This window comes from Bacillus rossius, chromosome 10 (assembly GCF_032445375.1).
Source record: "Bacillus rossius redtenbacheri isolate Brsri chromosome 10, Brsri_v3, whole genome shotgun sequence".
In the NCBI taxonomy this organism is placed as follows: domain Eukaryota; kingdom Metazoa; phylum Arthropoda; class Insecta; order Phasmatodea; family Bacillidae; genus Bacillus; species Bacillus rossius.
The window spans coordinates 56,935,174-56,950,996 of record NC_086337.1 but is presented as its reverse complement, the minus strand read 5'-3'; the positions used below and the strand labels follow the sequence as shown (position 1 = coordinate 56,950,996).

The window sequence follows — 15,823 nt, the reverse complement described above, 5'->3', positions numbered from 1 at the left end:
GTGCAAGGAGGGCCAGGGGGGAGGGGCCTTTCTCGGGGACTCGAGCACACGAGGGACGGGACAAAGTCCTGGGTTAGGTTTTGTTACCAATCCAGCACCACCAGATTTCAACCGGAAATTCTTACAGTAGGTAAGCCAGGTAAGCCTACAATTGAAATTTTGTATAATTTTCATGTGCTACAAGAAATGTACCCAGGGACGGAACAAATTTCAGGATTAGGCTTGTTTGCAATCCAGCACCCCCAGATTTCAACAGGGAATTCCAATAGCACAATTGAAATTTTGTAAAATTTTCATGTGCTACAAGAAATGTACCTAGGGACGGAACAAATTTCTGGATTAGGTTTGTTTGCAACCTAGCACCACCAGATTTCAACAGGGAATTCCAACAGTACAATAACAATTTTGTCAAAAAACTACATGCTACAAGAAAATTGGTTTGATGTACCTACATTTTATATTTTTATTTGTCACCATATTAACTCTTGGAAGTCTGTAGGTTCATAATTTTGGTTTTTACCAATAAATATATTTCAGTGAATTTTTAGCTGTACGTTTTTAAAATTCATTTATCCGAGGAGCTATCCAAGCATTGCCAATCCCAGTACTTCAGCCACCATTGCTTGCACAAGGACACTGCACTCGGTGGTCTTTGACACCTGACTTATTTATGAGCACCGAGTGGCAATTCCGACGGTCCCAGCCTTTAAAACCTTAAATGATCACGACTGCTGGGATACACTTGGACTTAAGCTCATGAAATATTGCGGGGTGGTGCATTTGAGATAGCCCGTTTCAGAACTCCGGTCCAAGATTATCATTTCGCTTGTCCATGGTCAGTAAAATACTTCAGGAATATTTCTGGGATGGTTCCTCACGATGAGACACGGACGAGTCCTTTCCTCGATTCCCGTTCATCGTGTCCTTTGTATTTGTTGAGAAGCAAAGCCCTAGTAGAATACATTAAAATAATATTAAACTAAATGATGTCCCTGTGCAGAGCAAGCATCTGCGCACGCTCATCAAGGCGGCGGGGCTGTGGTACCCCCGCGTCAACTCCAACACCACCTCCAACTTCAAGGTCGACCGTCGGAGGCCCCTGCTCTCCATCGCCTCCATGTTCGGTGAGTGTTCCTCGCCGAGTGTCCATGCGCGTCGAGACAGTGGCGGCTGCTGATTGGCTGAACTGCCTCACAGCTGAGCACTTCGCAGAACCAGGCGTATGCTGCTGTTAGCTAAGAGATTGAAATTGTGAGAGGTTGGGGAGATCAGGGTAGGCGCCAGCAGTGCCTATAAGGTCTCAGGGCTCAGGAAACAGCCAACTGTCTGATTAGCTGAGCGAGGTACGGGGCTGAGGCGGCGACTATGCTGGGTTGGTGGCCCCAGCCGCTGGTCATTGCCGAAGCTGTAATATCCTCCCGATCAACAACAGGTAGCGATCCCTAACAGTTCTGTTTTAAATAACCTCTGGAATGCTATTAAATGAGAACTGGAACGTTACTCTCACCCTACCCTATTAGGGCGCATATGTGGGAGGGGAACGCGAGAATGCCGGCCGTAAGATCGGAATAATCTGTGAGTGGTCGCTACAGTGCCTTCGTGCATCAAGTAATCAGGAGATGATTATGATTTGTGTTCATCCCACCAATCAAAGTTAGTATTCGAAACTGTAATACACTCAGAAATATATATTTTTTCTAGTAGTTCATTTGCTTTCTGAAATTATAACAAAATTTTACAATTTATATTTCAGTTGGTATTTATTATTTTTATTTTATCAACAAACGATACATTCGGGAATAACTGTACGTCTACGTTATATGTCATGGATAATGTTTTAAAAACACACTGAGTAGTGACTGCCCAGTGCTGCTCCTGTCGACAGGACCGACTCCTGACTGGGTGGTAGGCGTGTCCGGCCTGGACCTCTGTCAGAAGGACTGCACCTGGGCAGAGACCAGGGTGGTGGACCTGTTCCCGTACGATGCCGGGACTGACAGCGGCATCACTTACATGGTGAACCAGCTTTGTGCTCACTGGTGTTCATTTTCTCTGTTAAAAAAAACATGTTTTGTTATGCTTGGTTTTTAGAAAAGAAAGCTTACGTTTCACTCATAACTTTAAAGTAGAAACGTTAAGCCATTTTTTGAGTCACATTTGAGAAGATACGAAATTGAATCCCAACCACTCTGAGTTAGATCTGCCATGGTTTCCCTCAAATAACTGAAAACATAACTAAAATTTTCTCCAGATAACATGATGTATAGTGCTCTACATTTTCGTTTGTGTTTACCATGCTATCGACGAGACTTAAACATTAATAAAATTATTCAGATGATTTCCTACACCTATTTGTATTGGTTCAGGATCTAGAACCAGTTTATGTCAGTATGAAAGTCTGCCGTGTGTTCGATCCCGACACGAGTCTGCAGCCAAGTGGTTTGGAGACCATAGACAGTGTCCCAGTACGGCTCACAGCGGCAGTAGCTGCCCGCGCGTCTAAAGGCGGCGCGCGCTGTCTTGCCCCCCGCAGTCGCCCAACTCGCCCACGGTGCCGCTGGAGAAGATGTTCCGCATCACCACCATGTACCCCGAGGACCCGCGCGCGCCCTTCTACGACCCCTCGGGACGCGAGATGGCGCCGGTGGCGCGCCTGTACGTGACGCGCGAGGCGGTGGTGCCGCGGAGCTGCGCCGACCCGGGGGAGGAGGCGCTGCTGGCGCAGGCCGTCGAGGAGGCAGAGAACACCGAGGACACCGTGCGGCGTGAGTGGCCTGGGCGTCTGCCTGGGCATTTCCCTGGGCGTCTTCCTGGCCTCACTCCTGGCCTCACTCCTGGCCTCTTACTAGGCGTATTCCTGGGTATCTCCCTGGGCGTCTTCCTGGCCTCACTCCTGGCCTCTTACTAGGCGTATTCCTGGGTATCTCCCTGGGCGTCTTCCTGGCCTCACTCCTGGCCTCACTCCTGGCCTCACTCCTGGCCTCACTCCTGGCCTCTTACTAGGCGTATTCCTGGGTATCTCCCTGGGCGTCTTCCTGGCCTCACTCCTGGCCTCACTCCTGGCCTCACTCCTGGCCTCTTACTAGGCGTATTCCTGGGTATCTCCCTGGGCGTCTTCCTGGCCTCACTCCTGGCCTCTTACTAGGCGTATTCCTTGCTATCTCCCTGGGTGTCTTCCTGGCCTCAATCCTGGCCTCTTACTAGGCGTATTCCTGGGTATCTCCCTGGGCATCTTCCTGGCCTCACTCCTGGCCTCTTACTAGGCGTATTCCTGGGTATCTCCCTGGGCGTCTTCCTGGCCTCACTCCTGGCCTCTTACTAGGCGTATTCCTTGCTATCTCCCTGGGTGTCTTCCTGGCCTCAATCCTGGCCTCTTACTAGGCGTATTCCTGGGTATCTCCCTGGGCATCTTCCTGGCCTCACTCCTGGCCTCTTACTAGGCGTATTCCTGGGTATCTCCCTGGGCATCTTCCTGGCCTCACTCCTGGCCTCTTACTAGGCGTATTCCTGGGTATCTCCCTGGGCGTCTTCCTGGCCTCACTCCTGGCCTCTTACTAGGCGTATTCCTGGGTATCTCCCTGGGCGTCTTCCTGGCCTCACTCCTGGACTCTTACTAGGCGTATTCCTTGCTATCTCCCTGGGCGTCTTCCTGGCCTCAATCCTGGCCTCTTACTAGGCGTATTCCTGGGTATCTCCCTGGGCATCTTCCTGGCCTCACTCCTGGCCTCTTACTAGGCGTATTCCTGGGTATCTCCCTGGGCGTCTTCCTGGCCTCACTCCTGGCCTCTTACTAGGCGTATTCCTTGCTATCTCCCTGGGTGTCTTCCTGGCCTCACTCCTGGCCTCACTCCTGGCCTCACTCCTGGCCTCTTACTAGGCGTATTCCTGGGTATCTCCCTGGGCATCTTCCTGGCCTCTTACTAGGCGTATTCCTGGGTATCTCCCTGGGCGTCTTCCTGGCCTCACTCCTGGCCTCTTACTAGGCGTATTCCTTGCTATCTCCCTGGGTGTCTTCCTGGCCTCACTCCTGGCCTCACTCCTGGCCTCACTCCTGGCCTCTTACTAGGCGTATTCCTGGGTATCTCCCTGGGCGTCTTCCTGGCCTCACTCCTGGCCTCTTACTAGGCATATTCCTGGGTATCTCCCTGGGCATCTTCCTGACCTCACTCCTGGCCTCTTACTAGGCGTATTCCTGGGTATCTCCCTGGGCGTCTTCCTGGCCTCACTCCTGGCCTCTTACTAGGCGTATTCCTGGGTATCTCCCTGGGCGTCTTCCTGGCCTCACTCCTGGCCTCTTACTAGGCGTATTCCTTGCTATCTCCCTGGGCGTCTTCCTGGCCTCACTCCTGGCCTCTTACTAGGCGTATTCCTGGGTATCTCCCTGGGTGTCTTCCTGGCCTCACTCCTGGCCTCTTACTAGGCATATTCCTGGGTATCTCCCTGGGCGTCTTCCTGGCCTCACTCCTGGCCTCTTACTAGGCGTATTCCTGGGTATCTCCCTGGGCATCTTCCTGGCCTCACTCCTGGCCTCTTACTAGGCGTATTCCTGGGTATCTCCCTGGGCGTCTTCCTGGCCTCACTCCTGGCCTCTTACTAGGCGTATTCCTGGGTATCTCCCTGGGTGTCTTCCTGGCCTCACTCCTGGCCTCACTCCTGGCCTCTTACTAGGTGTATTCCTGGGTATCTCCCTGGGTGTCTTCCTGGCCTAACTCCTGGCCTCTTACTAGGCATATTCCTTGGTATCTCCCTGTCTTCCTGCCTAGCTCTGAACCTCACTTCTGTTGCAGCCACTGAATCTACATCCTCACTTACAGTAACATTACCTTCAGAAAATTAATACCTTAATTTACGTAGGAGGACGTCAGTATGGTGGTTAAAAGTGAGCCGTGCGAATCCTGGAATGCTCAAGGGCCACCGAATTGTATTTCAAAATTATAAAATACTAGTTGTACCCTACCACGCTTCGCTGTGGCACATTGTGATTTGATAGTTGAGAAATGAGAAACAAAACAAAGAATACATTTCATATAAGTTTAATTTTGCAATACTTGTGGATATACAATATTTTTTGTTTTTCCACTGTATGCGTAGATATAAAGACTATCTGGTTTTCCAACTCGGGAACACGCAACATAAAGTTGTCCATGTGAAAATCAATCCGCATCTAAATCTAAACCACACAATTCTAAAGATTGACCTTGAGCTTTATTGATTGTGATTGCAAATGCCAATCGAATTGGGAATTGCAATCTTTTAAATTGAAATTGTGTATCGGTCGGGATCATGGGTATTCGAGGAATGAGGACATCTTCACCTTTAAAAGGCCCCGTTAAAATCGTTACTTCCACTACGTTATTCATTAATTTATTAACTGAAAGTCGCGTGCCGTTGCACAGTTTTGGCTGAATAATATTCCGCAAGAGGATAATTGGCACACCTATTATCAATTTAAGTATGTGTGGTGGTATCCCGGGCAGATCAAGTGAGTTTAAAAATTACGTTGGATAATTAACTACTTCATCTGCTTCCACAACGGTGTCTATCGACTTTTTTGTAATTTCATCACTTTGAATACTGGATTGAATAACATTATTAAGTTGATAGACATCTTTATTCTTTGCGGCAAAGATATCTCTTTCACTGAGCCAATCGTGATTTCTGTGATTTTTTTGAATGTCAGGAAATACTTTTTCTATCAGTTCTTCTTTCGATGTTACTAAATTACAAAAATGATCGGGAAATGATCGGGAAATGATATTCGTCTAGACGTCTCTTCGACTGGCAGCTGTCCGTTTCCAATTTTCAGCAACTGTCGTGAGAATACCTCAGTTGATGGATCATTCTGCAACTGGACACGCATATTCGTAGTCAACTGCAATGATTGATGCAATTGTTGTTACTGGTGTTAGAACATATTAATTAAATTAAAATTTAAAAAAAAAAAGGTATAGGGTCTAAGGAGTTCAAAAAATGAATAACCTAGAACCATTTACATGCAATCCCACATCAAGTGGTGATAGATCCATACAAAACATAACCTCTACTTACGATTTGGATAACGGCGCAGCTCAATCAAGACACGATCACACTAAAGTACCTCATTCATATTGTATAATTAGTTCCATACCGGTAGCTACGCTTAGTCATTTTTTAATTGTTGCACATCACAATAAAAGCATTCTCTTTGTATATAGCCATTTCCCGCTCGCTTCACTTGACCACAGAATAAACAATTCTGTGACTTGACTTAGTTTTTTCCATTGCTAAGAGAAATCCTTTGGCATGGAGAAACATTTCCATAACAGAAAATGCATGTTTTTTATTTATATTGGTGAGAAAACACATTAATAAAATGGCGCAGTTACTTTTACGCGGTCGCGGGTATGTTGCTGACGTGAAAAGTAGATAAAAACATTCCTCGATACGGGTTGTATATAATGGTAAAATTTCAGCTTGATCGGTGCAGAACGTTTTGAGTTTTTCAAGTGTACACAAACCAACATATCATTTATATATATAGATAATATAGAAAATTATGTAAACTAAACACTGACAAATATAAGGTATACTAAGTCTTTTTGTCTTTCTCCTATTACCGATGATATTATAGGTATAAATTATGTTTTGAAAATAAAAATTGGTTCAAGAAATGTACTTTTCATTTTGAATGTTTTATCATAGTGTTTATTTCTAATATTAATATTTTTGACTAACGAACCATAGATTTTGTTTTGAGAGGTAGAACCGATTACTCTTTGTTATTCGGAAAACCCGCACATTTAGCGAGTTTCTTGGATAATTTATAATAACCAATGCTCGAAGTGACTATAAGGTGGACATGTTAAACAATGCTGCACAGCAATGCTAACTGTGCTAAGATATCTATATCCTTGCGGAGTTCACAGTGCACATGACTATAATGTGTCTCACCCTTAGTTTGCAGTGTGAATTATAATTATAAATACACTCTCTTTCCAATGCACGATCTCCTATAAATGCTGTCCTTGATTTAGTGTAACGAAAAATTTGGAATTAAAGTTCTGGAAATAAATTTGCTTGTATTACATCAAGAGCATCATCTGAAAACGATTGATTTCAACTTCTAAGGCAACGTAACTGAAAGACGCCATCTTGGTTTCAACTGATTGGAATTCGAACATTTTTTTTACGTTTAATATTTAAAATGTTGACTCGGTTTGAACAAAGCACACGATAGAACGTAAATGTAAAATCAAGTTTAAGATTTTGTTTGCAGGAAGTATTTACAGCCTGATTTAAATAGTTTGAGCAAAAATAAATATACAAACATATACCATGTGACATTATTATCTGTTAAAAAAAATGTTTCAGGTTAATATTTTAGTATTGTCATAGATGTTTAACTAACACGTGTATACGAGTACACAGACGATTTTTTTTTTATCTCTCAGAATGACTGAAATTTTGGTTGATAGACCATGGCCCTCACATTCGAGTACGGGCCCTGCACCCATTATCTAAGGAACCAACCCCCCCCCCCCCCCCCCTTATTTTACTGTCACGTGCTACATTATAATTGCATGGTTATTTATTTCTTATCTACACTCATTTTAGAATGTTATTTAACCTGCAAATACAGGGTATAATTATTGTTACTATTTTATAGATCGAAACTAAGCTTTTATTTATGAAATATTCAGTATGTTATCAAATTTAGGCTAGATTTCAGACCCACGTTATTGTGTTTAATGTATTGGAATTAGATTTTACTGCTTTCCGCTCCACATTGATGGGTCATCTGTAATTAAATATTTTAATTTATTTTGTGATGTTAATGGATGTGTGTGATCTAGTATCATACGGGTTCATAAATTTACAACATTTAAATTCATCATAGTTTATTAAGTAATATTATAAGGAGATAAGACAAAAAAAATGATAACTTTGATAACTCTAAAGTTTATACAAATTTTCCTAGCACGCGACGACCCATTGATACCTATATCTAATGCCAGTAATGTTCAGGGTTAAATTGAATTTCATGAGCATCTAGCTAATAAATAAGTTATTCGTAAGAAAATAGTCCGGCTTAGTTCAGGGGAGGGCAGTTGAAACTCCGTTCTTCTTGGACCACTGATCTCGTCCTCAGCTTTCCAGGATATACGAGCAGTCTTGCTGTGAAATAAAAGTCTAAACTACGATCCAGTAGCAATACTGATGATGACAGCTACTGTTGACGCCATTCCGGGTGTGCTGAAAAATATTTAGTTTGGGCAGGTCTCACCAGCGCAGACAGGAACTGCAGCATGAAGATGATCGGAAGTCTTGCAAGGACGGATATTCGCCCGACGCGGTAGTAAACTTAAATGCGAAATGCGACTCCCTATAGTCTGCATGACGAAGAATCAGACTTCAAAAATAACTAATTACGCGGTAGCCACGTATCTTCTTGTCCTCTGCGCGCAATTCCCGAACCCAGGAACTGTCACACGCACAGAGAACGTCCATTCGCTCCGCAGTTCAAAACTTAAGTCCCTCGTTCCTCCCGAAAATGCCGACCAGCGAGCATCTCAGCTAGGAAGAATAATTAAACAACCTCTTTTCTTACCTGGTGAGAATTCAATACTCGAAGACCATAGCTAACAGTAACTACATGATGCGAAGTCAGTAATAAACGGAACAATACATCTCAAATAAATGTTCAACAAAGAAGAATAACATCCCAAATATCAATGTCAACTGATGAACTATGGAATATCTCTGGGTCGTCGCACCATGTACAATTTAGCATTTACATACATTACATAAAAATGTATAGTTACTCTTACTTAGATCACAAAATACAAAGCTAAGATACAACAATAATTATAAACATGTAAACATGTCCAAATGTTTACAATGTTTTTTCTAGTTTGTAAAAAATTATAATAGTTAAACATTAAAAAATAAACAGGGCTGGGCCCGGGCCCTGGACCCAGGGGTCCACCCAGCCCCACCCTTGTGGGGGCCATGTGATAGACACTATTTTATGGACTTAGAAAAATAATCAAAATGTGCATTTTAAAAATATTCAATGTTATTATAACCAGCGATAACATACAAACTAATATTTTGACCGTCGGCAGGCCGGGTTGTGTGAATCTAAGCGTGGGACAGCGTATAGACGGAGTGACGTGGTGTGCGCAGCGGAGTGCGGTGTCAGCGACTACTCTCCGTGGAGCGCCTGCTCCGTGTCCTGCGGGAAGGGACTGCGCATGCGCCAGCGGGCCTACCTCATGCCGCAGAAGGCCGAGATGCTGGGATGCAACCGCCAGCTCGTGTCCAAGGAGATGTGTGTGGCCGCCCTGCCCGAGTGCCCGTGAGTGACTCGCCAACACACGAGCTGCGTCATTCTCCGAGTTATTGCCAGGTCTAAGATGTGTGTTTCCAAGTCACGCGAGTTCTAAGATGTGTGTTTCCAAGTCATGCCAGTTATAAGATGTGTGTTTCCAAGTCATGCCAGTTCTAAGATGTGTGTTTCGAAGTCACGCGAGTTCTAAGATGTGTGTTTCCAAGTCACCCGAGTTCTAAGATGTGTGTTTATAAGTCATGATAACTATTAGTTGTGTGATTTCAAGTCTTCGTGTTTCTAACTCACGTTATTTCTGAGCTGTGTCATTCGGCGTTGTGGACTTCTAATTTATGTCTATTCTAAATCGAGTGTTTCTAAGTTATGATAGCTCTATGTTATGATTTCTTTTTTTTTTAAGTGGCGGCATTTCCAAGTTGTGTGTTTCGGTGTAATATGTGGTTTTTAAGTTTTGGTCGTTCTAACTTTGACTGTTCAAAGTTACGTGGGATTTTTTCTCTCTCTCGAGAATTTTAAGTTGCGACTGTTCCAAGTTGTGTGTTTCTAAGTCATGTGCGGATTCACCCATCCCTCAAAACAGTTTGGACTCTCGTGCTGGAGAGCTGGCCGCCTCAACATGCAAACAATGTTGTGGGACTGGTTATTCCATTCAGCCGCACTTAGTTTTGCCATACCTTCAACCATAGTCAAAACGGCTGTCACCCAATATGCATAAAAACCATAACACTTTTCAAAGGGTTTTAAATTCCATCCTGAGTTTTGAGATATTTATGACTTTATGTGTAAAATAGTCATTTACGAAAGCATACCAAGCATTCAAAATGAAAAGTCCCGCTATATTAAACGGTATAATTAAGAGCCCGTGACACAGCAAGCTACACTCAGTCAGGGGCGGATCTAGACTTTTGTTTTGGGGGGGGTCACCACCGTCTAATTTATCACCAAACCCCAAAACTGAAGCGCTCGTTCGGGGGTCTTTCCCCGCAAAAATGTGGATTTGAAGGAGCAAAATGGTGCAATTTAAGAAGCTTTCGTATCTTAACATTGAATAAACTGCTGGTAGAAATATTAACATTCTTTAAGTTGATATTCAATACCAATGATATCTATCAAGGTTTCTTATGTTCAAAGAACGAATTGTCCAGCATGCATAATGCAACCAACTACACAGGACACAGCACTACAGTTGTGTTGTGATGTCAATCTGAATTAGTTTGGAACATTTGGTTGTAAATAAATAATTATGCCATGATTGCCATGTTGGTTTGATATGTATATATTTACAGGATAAACTCAAGACGCCTTTTGCTGTTCTTTGCAAATTTTGTAATTATTGCTTCAATGTCTAGCTGAATGTCTTTGTGGATGTGCAGCAATGCGAGACCAGTAAGTCTTTCTTCTCCCATTGTTGATCTGAGCCATGTTTTGAGGCGACGAAGGGTTGAGAATGAACGCTCTGCGGTTGCTACAGAAACAGGTAGCGTAGCTAGGATTTTAAGAAGTTTGTTGATAGAAGGGTACATTACTGTGTCGCACAAATCAATGATATGAGGCAGAGCACTTGGAATTTCAATAACACCCCCAGATTCGCGCTTCCATTTGGCGACCCAAAGTTTGAACTCCTCCAGGACTGTGAAGACGGGCACATTTAGGAGCTGCTTATACATCTCTGCTACCTTTCGCACAACTTCCAGATCTTCCTCAGTGTAGGTTGTGCGAGGCAAGAGTATTCCCAGACTGAAGATATCCATGACATCAGGACTGAGCCTTCAAATCACTTATGATATTGTCCAACAAGGGAATATAAACTACTCTTCGATAGTATTCCTCAGGGGATTGAGCTACATTTGGTTGAGAAAAATAATTCTCACGATATATCTGCCGTGAAACAATACGTGGTGTTTTCAGTTCCACATCCAACTCTCGTGCAAGATCTGCTGCTTCAGCAAATAGTTGCTGAAAAACTAAATCGGCTTCCTGTCTCTTCTTCTCCAGGACACTAATGGTGTCTGTTACAGCATCCATAGCCCTCTTCAAATCCAAGGTGTGTGTTTGAAGTAAACGGCTTAGTGACACAGTTGTTCCTGTACAAAGACAAAGAAAAAAACTTGCAAAATTGAAATCACACCCGAATAAAATATGGCACCAGAAAGAGGGGAATGAAGTGTTTCTAAACTTACCTAATACATCACTCAGGCATATGGAAGAAACAATGAACTCTTGACTGATTAGAGCATGTCGAAGGCACTGGGCATCAGATGCAGTTTTGCTGTCCTTCCACTGTGAAATCTCGTATAGAGCATCACAAATTTTTACCAGTGTGTCATCCTGGAACTGCAAGTGGCCGTCGTGCCTCTCCACCTAACGTGTCTCGAAAATACCCTGCAGTGAGGTCCCACCTAGAACTTTCTTAAAGAGTTCATGTCTCTTTGCCGAGGCATTAGCAAATAACACAATTTTCTTCATTGTCGCTGATGTTTTGCGGCAATGTACGACATTAGACGATCGTGCAAGTGAATTGTTCAACAAATGGTTATTACAAGGACAATGTTTGGCATGAATGGCTGTTTTGGCAAGTTCATGAACTGCACCCTTCATTCCAGAAACTATAACTGAGCAACTATCGGTGCCTATTCCAACACAGTTTGTCATATCTACATTAAACTTTTTGCAGAGATCAAGAACTATGTGTGCTAGGGCGATGCCAGTTAGACGAGTCTCCCCATCAACATCTTCGGAGCGAATCATATCATATGCATTACAGAATGTGATGAAGTCCTCTCTAACCGATCCATTGTGAAGGTAACGAAAGGAGATACTTAGCTGTTCAATGTGTGACTCATCAGTTGTTTCGTCAAATAAAACAGAAAAGAATTTTGCTTCTTTCACTCTAGCCAAAATCGACTCCTGTATTTCTTCTTTGCATATATCAATAAGTTGATTCTGTGTCGTTTTGCTTATGTATGTGGCATTAGCTGAAGTAGTTTCCAAGTGGCGGCATAGGTTTGAGTCACCAGAGTCAACTCTGAAGCGCAAGAGAGCTCTAAAGTTCCCATCATCTTTCACTACAGAACTGGCCTCTTCATTATTCGCAATTAGCTTTACATTAGTACTGGGACCATCACCGTATTCATGTAAGACTCCATCATCCCTGTGGCCACGCAAGGAAATATTTTGACGACCACAAAAGATGATGGTGCTGACAATTGGTCGTAAACGTTCTCGATTTTCTTTAACTTTCGCTTCTCTTTGTGAGCAAACCTGATTTGCAACTTCGAGTGATGGTTGGTGATATGTTAAAAGAAAGTTTTTTCCAGCTTCAACAGCCCACTGGTGATACTGGTTCCGCTGGTGCGTCATAAGAGATCCTTTTTCTCCAAGCAGATCATCGAAGGACTTCAAAGGTTCCTTGACCATCCTTCTAAGAGGGGTGTTGGTTTGAAGGCCACCCCCTGAGCCTGCAGCAAAAAGGACACAGTACTTGCAATAAAGTCCCTGATCTTTGTGCGAAAGCGCGAGCCAGTGAAATTTTTCCAAATGCGATCTCTGGGCATACTTCTTTGTCTCTTTCCCCTTCTTGGTAACAATACAGTGAGGGAAAACATAATCTGATGGTGGTATCCAGTGTCGCTCTAATAGCATAGCCTTGGTGAAATCATTTAAATTGGTCTGGCCTGTGTAATATCCAATATCAGACGAAAACTGAGGTTGTGCCTGTGGCTTGTTTCTATTTGGCAATATGTGCTCATTAACAACTAAGGCAACAGGTTCAGGAGCTGGAACAAAATGGCAAATTTGATCCACAGATGTAGATGGTAGTAATGACGACAATTCACCTCTTGTCTCAGGCTCAGATTTTGACTTCTTACTGAAAAACTTGTCAATAGTTCTACCAGATGCACGACGTTTTGCTCCAGTCACATTCTTCAAGGAATCACCCTAAAATAAACCAAGGAGAGATAACGTATTAATTGAAGTTGTTATGTCTGTATGGATTATTTTTAAACAATAGTTGTATCTTGTATGGTTGGCAATAATAATATATAAGAATAATAATAGCAATAAATCATTAACTTATTTATTTGTTTGCTAAAATTAAGTACTTATTTTAAAATGCATGCAAGCATTCACAATGTCGCGTAGCATGCGTATGTACATAACAGAGTTGATCAACTCAACTTTCTACTTCGTACGTACGTGCGCTAAGTGGTGGTTGTGAATCCAGCAAGTACTACAAACGTAAGATTTAACACTTAAGATAATATTAATTATTGTTGCGAAATCATTTCGCTCTATGTTGTAATCTTTTTTTATCACTTCTACTAAAAAGAGTAATGTAAAATTATGTATTGCCGACATCTTGTAAAGGCAAAAGGTTGCGAATCCAATCTCAAAAACTTAACATAGGTGCGTGTGTTCATACGTTCGTTAAATGTGGTTGTGAATCCGCCTTTCTCTTACTTGCTTAAGGAATAAATGAAGTACTTAAAAAAATGTTGATTGTCATACCAAAACATTTTTGAGCAGTTAGTATTCTATTTCTATAATTGGTACTAATTAAGCTAGCTACACAATTAAAGTCTAACTAACTTACCATTATATGTTTTGCACTTGTTTACTTGTAAAACACATCACACTTCACACTGCAATGTTGAATGTTATAATATTGACTGGATTGACGTACACAAAACAAAGAAGATACCTATCATAATGTTTCATGTGTGAGCCTGCACAATGCTTCTTGATTTTTCCTTGCTATCGAGATGTGCGCACTATCTAGCGGCATGGGAGTGAAACATTTCTCATTTCTTGCTAAGTAGAGTGAAATAATTTTTTAAGATACGCGAACAACAAGGAAAAAAAACTAGCGAAAAGCAATTTTGAACTTGTTTGAATGTGTTTTGTATTAAATAATTGTAAGAATAATATATATTGAAATGACTTTCTGAAAATAACGAGAAAAGAAACAAGAGAATGGCAATGCTAGTCGCCAGCATGTATCAAACATAAAGTAGCCTTCATACATTTTGATAATCAGTGATCATTGAATCGGCGATAGTTTTTGGTCATAAGCATTTAATTCAATTTTCAGTTCACTGCCAGGGGGGGGGTCATGACCCCTGTGACCCCCCCTCTGGATCCGCCCCTGCACTCAGTCCCCGACTCTTTTATTGAAGAGCGACTAATACTCGCCAATCAGGGACACGGTAGACATAACGAAGGTGTCTGTGCGCCAATATGGCACTTGCTATTCCAGCAACGACTCATATCCACTTCCCGCTATGCACACATTCATTCCAGGTATGCTTATACCTGCCCGTTCTTGTATAAATGTATACCATAAATCATGTCCACGCGACAAAGTATGTCATAAGGAAATACATTATTTTCATATCGAGATGAATTAATATTAGTGTTATTTCTTCCTTTTTAAATTATCAAAAGTCATTTTGGTCAAGTGTGTTATTATATATTTATTACAAAAAAATTAATAAACTGTTGACTTGGAGAATATTAAGTAACTTTTTACTGGAGAATCAGAAACGATTTTGGCACATGATCGCTTGAATAGTAGACAACTGTACCATTCAGCTTACTGGCAAAATGGATGGAATCTTTGGAAATTTTTGTCTGGTAATTTGTTCCTCGTGAATGAAGCAGGTTAGCAGTAAATGAACGGAGAATATCGAGCACAGAAAGATAACAGTACAAGCCAAGAGTAACTCTATTTCAGTAAAACCAACTGGATAAGGCGAGTCTTTACTCGACCAACAGACAAAATAACTTCAAAACCTCTACAGTATATGACTAATGGGTTTAAGTGCTTCCCGTGGCTGGTAAACGTCTCTGAAGTTGAATCTGAACATTTTTAAATTGTAAATTATAGATAATATATTTAAAAATAATCACGTTCGGGCTAGTAACAGGTCACAAAATTGTGGAAAATGAATGTATTACTCCAAAATATGATAATGAATCATTTTTCTACAGGGACAAAATTCATGGTGATTGTAAATAACCATTCAGTTAAACATAATTCAAACACTCAGTGTTTCATCTCAACAACTTTCTCTTTTAATAACATTTAGAATGTTGTTCATCCCGACGGTACCAGCATTGGAGAGCACTTTAGACCATGAGTCGCACGGAGGTGTTCATCTGACTGTCGTGGTGAAGCTGGGTGACGCACGAGGTGACGGACTGGAGGGTGCCGAGTACAGCCGTGCGGGGTGGGAGTGCAGGAGCGACTTCGAGGGCGGCGAGGAGATCCCCGAGGGAGTGTGCGCCACGACGCCGTGGGGCCCGATGGGCGAGTGCTCCGTCTCGTGCGGCGTCGGCGTGGCCATGCGCACCAGGCGCTTCCTGGACCGCGTGGGCCACAAGCGCTGCCCGCATGTGCCCGTCGTCGAGAAGGAGAAGTGCATGATGCCGCCCTGCACGGGGGCCGCACCGGAGGAGGAGCCGGTCAGTGCCTCTGCCTCGCCTCTTCTCTTC

General features: G+C 42.7%; 1 protein-coding gene across 2 annotated transcripts in view; it reads left to right on the top strand.

Moving 5' to 3' along the window:
* Window positions 1-15,823, top strand: part of LOC134536242 (spondin-1) — a 46,628-nt gene that overhangs the window by 12,999 nt on the left and 17,806 nt on the right. For both annotated transcript variants that reach the window (XM_063375938.1, XM_063375939.1), the window contains 5 exons: window positions 1,001-1,124; window positions 1,886-2,016; window positions 2,534-2,765; window positions 9,166-9,337; window positions 15,571-15,793. In XM_063375938.1, coding sequence (XP_063232008.1) covers window positions 1,001-1,124; window positions 1,886-2,016; window positions 2,534-2,765; window positions 9,166-9,337; window positions 15,571-15,793 — 882 coding nt within the window. The remainder of the gene's footprint in view (window positions 1-1,000; window positions 1,125-1,885; window positions 2,017-2,533; window positions 2,766-9,165; window positions 9,338-15,570; window positions 15,794-15,823) is intronic.